Source organism: Notolepis coatsorum (genome assembly GCF_963971535.1).
Source record: "Notolepis coatsorum genome assembly, chromosome: 7".
In the NCBI taxonomy this organism is placed as follows: Eukaryota; Metazoa; Chordata; class Actinopteri; order Aulopiformes; family Paralepididae; genus Notolepis; species Notolepis coatsorum.
Window position 1 is genome coordinate 29,826,818 of NC_140171.1, and position 10,153 is coordinate 29,836,970.

General features: G+C 43.9%; 1 protein-coding gene across 1 annotated transcript in view; it reads left to right on the top strand.

Annotated features, from left to right (window-relative positions):
* Positions 1–10,153, top strand: part of npnta (nephronectin a) — a 65,992-nt gene that overhangs the window by 17,223 nt on the left and 38,616 nt on the right. The window contains 1 exon segment of the mRNA XM_084318229.1: positions 8,699–8,749. Within this exon segment, the coding sequence (XP_084174355.1) occupies positions 8,699–8,749 (51 nt within the window).

A 10,153-nucleotide genomic window follows, 5' to 3' on the forward strand; every position in this document is an offset into this window, starting at 1 on the left:
GACCTGTTGGCTGATACTGAAAGTTAACGGTCACATGTTGTGAAAAACCCATGTTTTCAGTACATTTGGATTTCTGATGGGCCTACTAACATAAGACAACCTAGTCAGGTCTTCGGGGCTGTCAAGGTCAATTCAACAAGACAAGCCATTCAGATTTGCCTCCCCCTCCTATGTCAAGTGGGGATGATAGACACTGCGCTCAAGTGGGGATGGTAGACAATGTGCGGCCCTTGACTCGTAATGCATCTGAAGAGACCTTCGGAAAAAAATATCTTGGGCTCGTAAATCTTCTCTTTTCTACCTAAAGTTTAACCCAAATTAACATTCTTAATGGTAAATCTGATATGATATAGCTGGATCTCTTGAGTCATATTTGATCTGCAACTGACAGTTTGATCTGAATTTCGTTCAGTGGTAAAGACTCCTGCACCAATGCTAAATACCATAATTATCGTATTTGTGTGATAAAAGCGGCCAGCTCGTTACAGGAACAGAAACAGAGGGGTATAAAGGCATGCTTTTCCCCCCTCAACAAAATAATTCAAAGACTTCAAATCTTTTGGGGACCTCAGATACCTATTTAGATTGTTGAAAAGGAGTAAAATATGTGAACTTTAATACTTGAAATCGGTCTCAGCAGTGAAAACAATAGGTGCATCCCTACCTTTAAATCACATATTGAATATAACCACTTTGATGAGAAAAAATAACGAAACAAAAAATTTAAACAACAACAGTCCTTTAGATGTGTGTGGATAACTTTGTCTGGACCGCCTTGTCTCATATCAAAAACAGCATCCTGTGAACATATTTTCCTCTGTTGTTGCTGGAGTCACACTCACACACACACACACACACACACACACACACACACACACACACACACACACACACACACACACACACACACACACACACACACACACACACACACACACACACACACACACACACACACACACACACACACACACACACACACACACACACACACACACACACACACACACACACACACACACCACACATTCCCGATATCATAACACGGAGGATAGGAATCAGCGGTAAGATTCACCGCCACAGTTCTCCAAAGCCACTGTGTTTTCGCTCCACCACCTGTTTTCAACGGAGCCATGTCCTTTCCTTCACCTTAATGCTTCCAAATGCCCTCGACCGGGCTCTCCGCTCAAATGCAATCACTTGAGACCACAATCAGTATTCCAGAGAGTCACCTCGGCACTGATTTAAACCTTAGAGGCGGGGAAGTAGATTTGGGGAAGAGTGGGAGGGTGTGCATGTGCACATGTGAGTGTTTGTGTGTGTGCGTGTGGGGGGCGTGTGTGGGTGGGGGTGCTCAGTCATCATGGATTTGAGGTCTGGGTTAGTTTGTATGGCGAGTGGCGATTGGATTGGAGCTATCAGGCTGTGGTTATCTTCCACGACGGAGCTCAGTGATGGATTTGGGTGACTGCTCGCGAAGAATGAGGAACTTAATAGATCTGTCTTTTTGTCTTTAAGACTAATCCCCCCTGAAGGAAACGGCAGTGAGTGAAAACCTCCCGGCCCGTTCTCACGCTCCACCTGCAAAAAAAGTAATTTTTGTCATTTGAAAAGACAATTACATATAATACAACATAATCCACAAAGAAATGGGCTTGTACTGTATGTGGCATTCTCCAAGAAGCTAAATTATAGACAGAACAGAATACATCAATATACCCCCCCCCCCCCACACACACACACACACACACACAGATACCATCCGGCTTCATGTTTAGTGAAAATAAATGTAAAGAAACTGCTAATAATGACAGGAAAAAATACAACAAAGATAAAAACAAGCTCTATGAGAAGAAAGCCATCAGACCACAGTTTGTAAAGGGAGCCCATATGGAAAATATTGGAAAAATCCAAAATATGTGGAGGCAAAGAGTTCCACAACGTTGGCCCTCTGTAGTGTATACTGTACTAAACTGAGATTGGGAAGTGCGGGAATGGGGTGGTCTAAGAAAACAGGAGCTAGGTGTGGAGTAATTATGAAATTGGTAGTTGTGGGCAAACATGTCATGAAATAAAGGGGGAAGTGCTCTTTTTAAAGAACTAAATAAACCAATCTGGAGATGATTCACTTGATAAACACTGAGGACACAGGTACTTAAAATAACCTTTGATGGAGGGAAGCACATTCAAACCTATTATTTGTCCTCGAAGACAATTTAGGTTACCTGCATTTAAAATCGTGTCGAGGTTACAATATGTCAGGAATAGACCATTGAAACAGATGAGTATAAAGGTATTAAAAAGATCGTAAAAGTTAAATAATTACACATCGATAAAATTAGGCAACCGTAAAACCATAACAATAAAAACAATTAAATGACAAGCAACGCAGATAAAATGCTGCTGAAGACCATTGCAGGGAGTTACTGCACTAAAACAAAATACTTTCCAAGTTAACACTGTGCACAAGGGACCTTAGGTATAAGCCAGTCAATCGAGCGAGAGTTAGATTCAATTCCAATCTAACACCGTAGCTTTCCAATAATGGCCTTATAGATGAGAAAATACCAATGACCATTAGGCCTCTCTGCCAGAGACGAGCAGCCCATCTTATCAAAGAGGACACAGTGGTGGTGAGCACATTGTTTATTTGCCGTTACATCTTTTATTTTATTTTTTCATCAGGTTTAATAACTCGTGTCAATGCAAATTTAGCAAGGTTTGAAAAGATATAGGATACATGTTAATGAACTACCAAGGTATAAGAACATGTGAACTAATTACCAAAGATTTACTGCATAGGTCTTTTTGGGGTCTGTTTTCAAAATGGTTGCTGAAGGGTAAAATGAGCCAAAAGCCCTGGGGTAAGTTGAGCCAGTGGTTTAATAGGGGGGTGGTAGCAGTCAGTGTCGTCGCATGGACGTGTTGTTGCACACATGGACGTGTCGTCGCATATATACAGTGTCAAAAGTGTTGTCATAGACGTGCATGAGGCTGTTGTTAGTATCTCTGCATTACCAAGAATAAACTTAAATACTTCCCATTAGCCACGGCGACCACAGTGAAACTAGTTTCAAATTGGCAGCTCTGATGAAACCCGTACAAGGAAGCGCTAATGTTAGCGCGTTAGCAAGTAAACAAGCCAGCTAGCAAAAATGAAGTTACATTTAAATGGTTAGATAACCACATTTCAGTTCTTGAAGTGCCATTTTTATTTTTATCCACTTTTTCTCCTCTTTTTCTATTTTTCTCCCATCCCAATTCCACTGTGCCAATTCTCCCCTCCCCTGTCTTGAACGTTGCTCGCATATGCCCCCCACTGGCAGGTTGTAGGGAGGATAGAAGCCTTGCATCACGTGTCCCCTCCGATACACAAGGAGGCAGCCTGTCACATCTTTTCATCTGCCAGCGCGGACTCTCATTGGCGAGGTGTAACGTGTGGGAGGCTCACACTACCCCCGCCATTTCCTGTCTCTGCTGTGCAGGCGTCCCCCAACCGACCTGTAGAAGTCGCTGTCCACAACGTCCAGATTACCACCCATCGACTTCCACCCGCCAACTCTGCCAATTGAGTTAGTATGACGGCTGGCCCAAGCCGGAGGCAACGCCGACAGCCGGAGTCGAACCCGGTGTCTATTGCGTTGGTGACGAGTGCAATGTCCGCTGCGCCACCCAGCCGCCTTGAAGTGCCATTTTTATACTTTTAACATTGACGTGAATGGGCACCTCTGCATCCGTACCTCACATTGCATTAGACTTGACCAATGTGGTGGCGAACTAAGTGACTACGGCTAGAAGGCCTCCACATTACAGCAGGCTGCCACTGACTGCAGAGGAACACTCTAATGGAGTCCTGGAGAAACCTAAGTGACGTCACAACAGCTCCATGATGTCTGCCATCGCTACGCTGTGACACTAGCGGCGGTTACATGGATAAATTATTTCCTCAATCCGATTGTAATTGGCATGTAATCAGAATAGTACTTGTTTGACATGCCCAGAAAGACCCTGCCTATGCATAGACCCCTCTTGCACTCTTCTAGATAATAAGCACCTATTCTGCTGCTTATTAAGAAAGAAGCGCAGAAACTCAAATACAGTTCCTAGCACGTGTGGCTTACTTTTTAAATATTTGTTCCCGTCATAATTTTCAACATTTATTTGTTGGTTGAAACCTTTCATCCACGCTCATCCCCGGCTGTAATGAAAAGCCACGCTAGACAGGGACAGGGACCCTTGTACTAATGTCAAAGTCGGAGAGTAAACGCTAAATGGTTAAAACGGACAGTTTTTACGTCTTCATTTGGATAACATGATAGAAGGACAAGTTGGAAAACATTCACTACATGGACCGAGGCGTTCAACGATCCTTCAGCACGATGCCATGGGACGGTTCCGTGAACATTGTGATTAACTAGTCGGCGTTGTGTAAAGTACTTTAATGGTGCTTATGACATCGTTCTGCCATGCAGAACTAATATTCCCAGTCAGTTTCTGTTCAAAACTGATCGTTTCAAGGTCACAGCACGATATTCCTGTACTTCCGATCTGGCAAGTGAACAGAATGAAATGGATAAAGAGCGAGAGAGAGAGAGAGAGAGAGGGGAGAGAGAGAGAGAGAGAGAGAGAGAGAGAGAGAGAGAGAGAGAGAGAGAGAGAGAGAGAGAGAGAGAGCGAGAGAGTTGGTAGACTGATGGTGGATTAAGCTCCATTTTACTATACTGACATACCATAGTAGTGGCTACAGCTGGCTGCATCACACTCAAAACTACGTTTTCTCACCAGCTGCTGTCTTAAAGGCGCATGATGCCGCCTGCCTGGACGCTAGTTCAACAGCTGCAGTTCCCCCAGACAACAGCTAATGGAGAACAACAGCCACACTGGGCTTCACTCATGTTCAACTCTCTCTGATGAGAACAGACCAGCACCCAATCAACAAGTTTACCTCACCGGCGGGAGTATCCTCCTCATGCCGTACTTATTCAGTCATAACAAGACCTCAGCGCGGGTAATGCCTGGCGAGGGTAGGCCCGGAGCCCACGAGACAAATCATGCCTTTGGAAATGTAATCCTATAAGTGCTAGGATACCTCAGAGCTATTCCACCACTCTCTCTCCCGTCGTCATCATCATCATCATCATCATCATCGTCATCTCTCTGTCTCCCTCTCTGTCTCTCTCTCTTTATGCCCCCTCTCTCTCAACCCCCCCCCCTCTCTCACACACACACTCTCTCTCTGTCTCTCTCTGTCTTTCTTGCTCTCTCTTTTTCTCTCTCTCTCTCTCTCTTCTTTCTTGCTCTGTCTTTCTCTCTCTGTCGCTCTCCCCCCTCTCTCTCAACCCCTTCCCTCTCTCTTTCTCCTCCCCCCCCCCCTCTCTCTCTCTCTCTCTCTCTCTCTCTCTCTCTCTCTCTCTCTCTCTCTCTCTCTCTCTCTCTCTCTCTCTCTCTCTCTCTAGATCCATTTGAATGGGGAGTGATCCATATCTAAGAATCTGTGATACATTTCTTTGTGTTTCGTACTCATGAGTCACTGGTAAATTACTGACAGCACATCACAGTTTTGTGATTTAGATAGCATTTTCTCTTTAGATACCATGGCAACCACCTGTGTAATTGAAGCATTGCGTGGAATTTATGGGCAGTTCTCCTTATTCCAGTATGGCTGCCTGTAACTATTGGTAACCATTGGTAACCATTGGTAACCATTGGTAACCACTTTCAAAATAAAATGCCTAATTCCTGTGCAGTGGTAGAGTAGGTAAAATATTGGAAAAGCTTGATATTACTATTCTACTGTGTTCACACGATCCAGTAATAAGACACCAAATATTATGTTTTTGTTTATATATTTCTCATATCAACACATAGCAACCGTTGTTTTGCACATATCAACCATTGCCATGTACAAAATAATGGTTGCTATGTTACAGGCAGCCATGCTGGAAGAAAGAGAACTACACAAACATTCCATTCAAGCCCTCTATTCCCAGCCATTTGGCAGAGAACATTATTAATTTTAAACATCTTTAAAACTCACATAAATTATAATTGTACTCATCATAAAATCACATCGCATTTAATAATTTTCTCTGAATATGTTTATTCCATAGCAAGTCACTTTGTTGTTGCTGCCATCTTAATTGTTATGGGGTTCCCCCTTCAAAACAACCTCAGTGATGCTTCTCTTCTTAGATATTAAGGTCTCAGGTATTAAAGCTTGTGCTGTATTCTATATATATACACATAGTATATAGGCTTTTACATACATATATATATATATAGTAACTTTAACTTATAATAAAACACTTTAGATACTTGTGCTCTAATGATAAGTATAACCCAATCCCATTGCCAAAAGAAAGTCTAACATGCCTATAGATACTTCAACAATGGAACTACCCACTGTCAATGTATTTCATGGGCCACAGCGGCTCCCAAACCGCATTGCCAAGTTCAATGGACCCTTTCCTTCACATCAACGGACCCATGCCATTGAACTTGGCAATGTTGTTTGGGGGCCGTTATGGGCCATGTAATACATTCATAGTATTACACATTAATCATAGTTATTATACTGTGAATTTCTCCAGACCTCTCTTGGCAGAGCTTGAGGCGTAGCCAGCAATAACAACCGCTCCCCGTATCCTCACTCAACTCCAACCCACACATCAGATCAAAACAAAAAGAAATGTAAACAAAGTGCAATACCAAGAGGTTTGCTGTTTCACAGCATTACATATTCTACCTTTTAACCCTTTCACGACCACACTACCAAAGGGTTAACCCTTTCACTGCGACAATACAGAAGGTTAACCCTTTCAGGTTCAGATTCAGAAGGTCATGCAAGGTTCCAACACTTAACCCTTTCACTGTCACACGACAGAGGGTTAACCCTTTCACTACCACACTACAGAAGGTTAACCCTTTCACTACCACACTGCAGACGGTTAACATTCTGTAGTGTGGGAGTGAAAGGTTAACCTTCTGTAGTGTGGTAGTGAAAGGGTTAAGTGTTGGAACCTTGCATGACCTTTGAAACTATGTGAATTAGAAAAAAACAACTTTATGATATCAATAAAGCCACCCGATGGGAAATGCTGAGGATCGCGTGGAGCTGTGATGAAGGAAATTAACGAGCCAACAAATTGTTTTGTCCTCATGCTCCCCAGCAGGTGCATGAGGCTGGTCTGGGTCCAAAGAAATTATTCGTATTCTTAGTTGTGGAACAAATTGATTCGTTGATTTAATAGAGTAATCTGTCAAATTGGGTTTCCCACACGCAATTATGCAAAATGACCTCTTTTAACCCTTTCACTACCACACTACCAACGGGTTAACCCTTTCACTGCGACAATACCAAAGGGTTAACCTTTTCACTGCCACCCGACAAAGGGGTTAACGCTTTCACTACCACACTACACAAGGTTAACCCTTTCACTACCACTGGTAGTGAAAGGGTTAACCTTCTGTAGTGTGGTAATACAAGGGTTAATCTAGTAGTGCATGGGTCCGCAGGGCGTCAGCGGCTCGGGAGGTAGAGCGCTCGTCTGGTAATCGGGAAAGGTTCCCGGTTCGATTCCGGCTCCTTGGGCAAGTCCACCTCCGGCTCCTTGCACGGTCCACCTCCACCGTCGGTGTGTGTTTAGGGGACTGTGAGGCGTGAGCTGTAAAGTGCTTTGGATACAAATCGCTATATAAATGCAGTCCATTATCCATTTACCATTTAGTGCTTACCGGGGATGTGCTGATCATCAAGCGGAGGCCACGGTCCAGTTTGCACAAGGCCTGAAAGAGCTCAGCGTGATGGTGACCTTGTACAAAATAGTTTTCTTTTCTTTTGTTTGTTGTTTCCTTTTTGCCTCGGATTAAACTAGCCTCGTTGGAACGTATCTGTCTGTACTTTGTTTGTTTGCGTTGATGAAAGATGATAATCACACAAGGTGAAATCGTCCACGTGGACGCTTTCAAAGTAATAACGTTAACATTTTAAACGGAGCCAAGTTCATTTTTCCTGTTGTTGCATTGTTACTTAATACAATAGTTGACAGGAAATATATTTGGGTCCCAACTGTTCTTTAGCAACGGAATTCCAGTTAAACCGTCTATTAAAGATTAGAGGGATTGAAGGAAAGAATAGTTGTGTGTATAGCATTATTTATGGGTATTGTGTGTGTGTATATATAAAACGGATGTGTTGAAAGCAAAGGACGTGTGTTCAAAGTCAGGTTACGACGTTGGTTATTTTCCACACTGAGGAAAGTGAGATGGCAAACTCCTTGAAACATGGTGGTGGTAAACTTAGCGTGCTTTTGAATTGATCGTCACGGAAATGTGTTCCCTCATAGCACGCTGTGAGGGAAGCCAAAATTACCCTGCTCTATTCCTTCCCCTTTTCAGATGTAAATCTTTGGGGGAAATTAAGTGTAATTAATCTCCAGAGAAATTAGGAGACGTCCCCTGAAGACGCCAGCCTTCATCCTTTAAACGATCAGAACCTCAATTTGTAGCGGCGATGTAACCGCTAGCAGCGCTGTCTCCCTGTGTCCCGGGGGGCTTACATGTGTTCATGTGTGTGTGTGTGACTCCAGACTCATAATCATATCATGTTTGATCTCTGTCCTTTTGATGACTAAAAAAACTAAAAAAAAAAAAAAAAAGCCTGCAACCTTTTTCTTTTGTTTGGCTATTTGTTTTTCAGCTCTCTACGCCTTAACTCACAGAGTAGTCGGGATAAGGTGCCAGCCCCAAGGTTAGCTCAACATATTTCTTGAAATAATCTAGGTAGACATGGATCCGGGGGGCACAACATCCTCTGAATCTTGGGCTCACTCACATTATTTATAGATTCAACTCACGCCCCCCCCCCCCCCCCCCCACACCCCCCCCCACACACCTCACTAACATTCCCTGCTCCCCTCAACCGTGGTCATCTTCTTCCCTCTGGCTACACAACTCTGTGGACAACTTGCGATTCCCTGCAGCCGCTGTTTCCCCCCCAGCAGCCGTCAGGTCTATATTGTATGTCAAGTCCTCTTGTGTCTGTGAATGGTAACTTCACCCCCCCCCCACCCTCCCCCCAACCCCAAAAAAAGCCTGCAAAGTTGGCACACAGCTAATAACTTAATAACTTTCTTTCCCCAGCGAAGAGAAAAAAACAACATGTTTCATCCAGGTGAAAAGTTGACAATCTATTACATAATGAGCGCGACACCTCTCCGGCTTGGTCAGTCGTCCCTACGAACACAATTGGCAGTGTTCGCGGGTGGGAAGCTGGTGGGGTGCGAGTCCTGGTCATTGCAAACAGCGACTCCTACTGGTCGGTCGGGGCACCTGTTCAGCAGGGAGGAGATCTGGGGGGAAATAGCGCGAACATCCGCACATGTTACGTTTAGGGTGACCAGGTGTCCCCCTTTTGGTTGTACTGTCCCACCATTTGACCGAATGTCCCACATGTTGAGAGGATGTCCCTCTTTTCGAAGCAAAAAAAAAAACATTGGTCTAAAAGCCCCTCCCTACAAAAACAGATATGTTAGGTGGTAACAAGCCGGCTGCCAGTGCCAAGATGAATGTGGAGAGATATAATTCTGTATTTATTTTGATTTAACCTTTATCTATTCGGTGAAGACGAGTTATTCTAATAAAGAAAATTACATTATCTATCTGTCCCACTTTGTCCCACCAAAATCTTACTGTTGTTCTGCTTTTGGACTTTTTGCATCTGGTCACCCTAGTTACGTTCCCCCGGTGAAACTCCTCGTTGTCAGGTGAAAATAATCGGAGGAGGCATGTGGTAGTTCTACACTGTCCCCAAACCGACAGTGGGGCAATACGCGCAATGACCAGGAAGGGAATTGGCATAACGGCTAAATTGGGGGTTGGGAGGAAAAGATAGAAAGACAAAAAAAAATCATAATAAAAATAGATAACGAACGTGACAACAATTGCGACGATTCGCACGAGGAGCGGCACGGGGGTGTTCCTCCCAGGCATCCACGATGTCATCAGTCACATTCCTCTTGACAGTCAAATAGAAACCGTCTTTAGACCCGGGAGCATCAGTCACATTCCTCTTGACAGTCGCCAAACAGAAACCGTCTTTAGACCCGCTAGCATCGGCATCCATAGATGGATCCCTCGGATGGCCAACGGAATG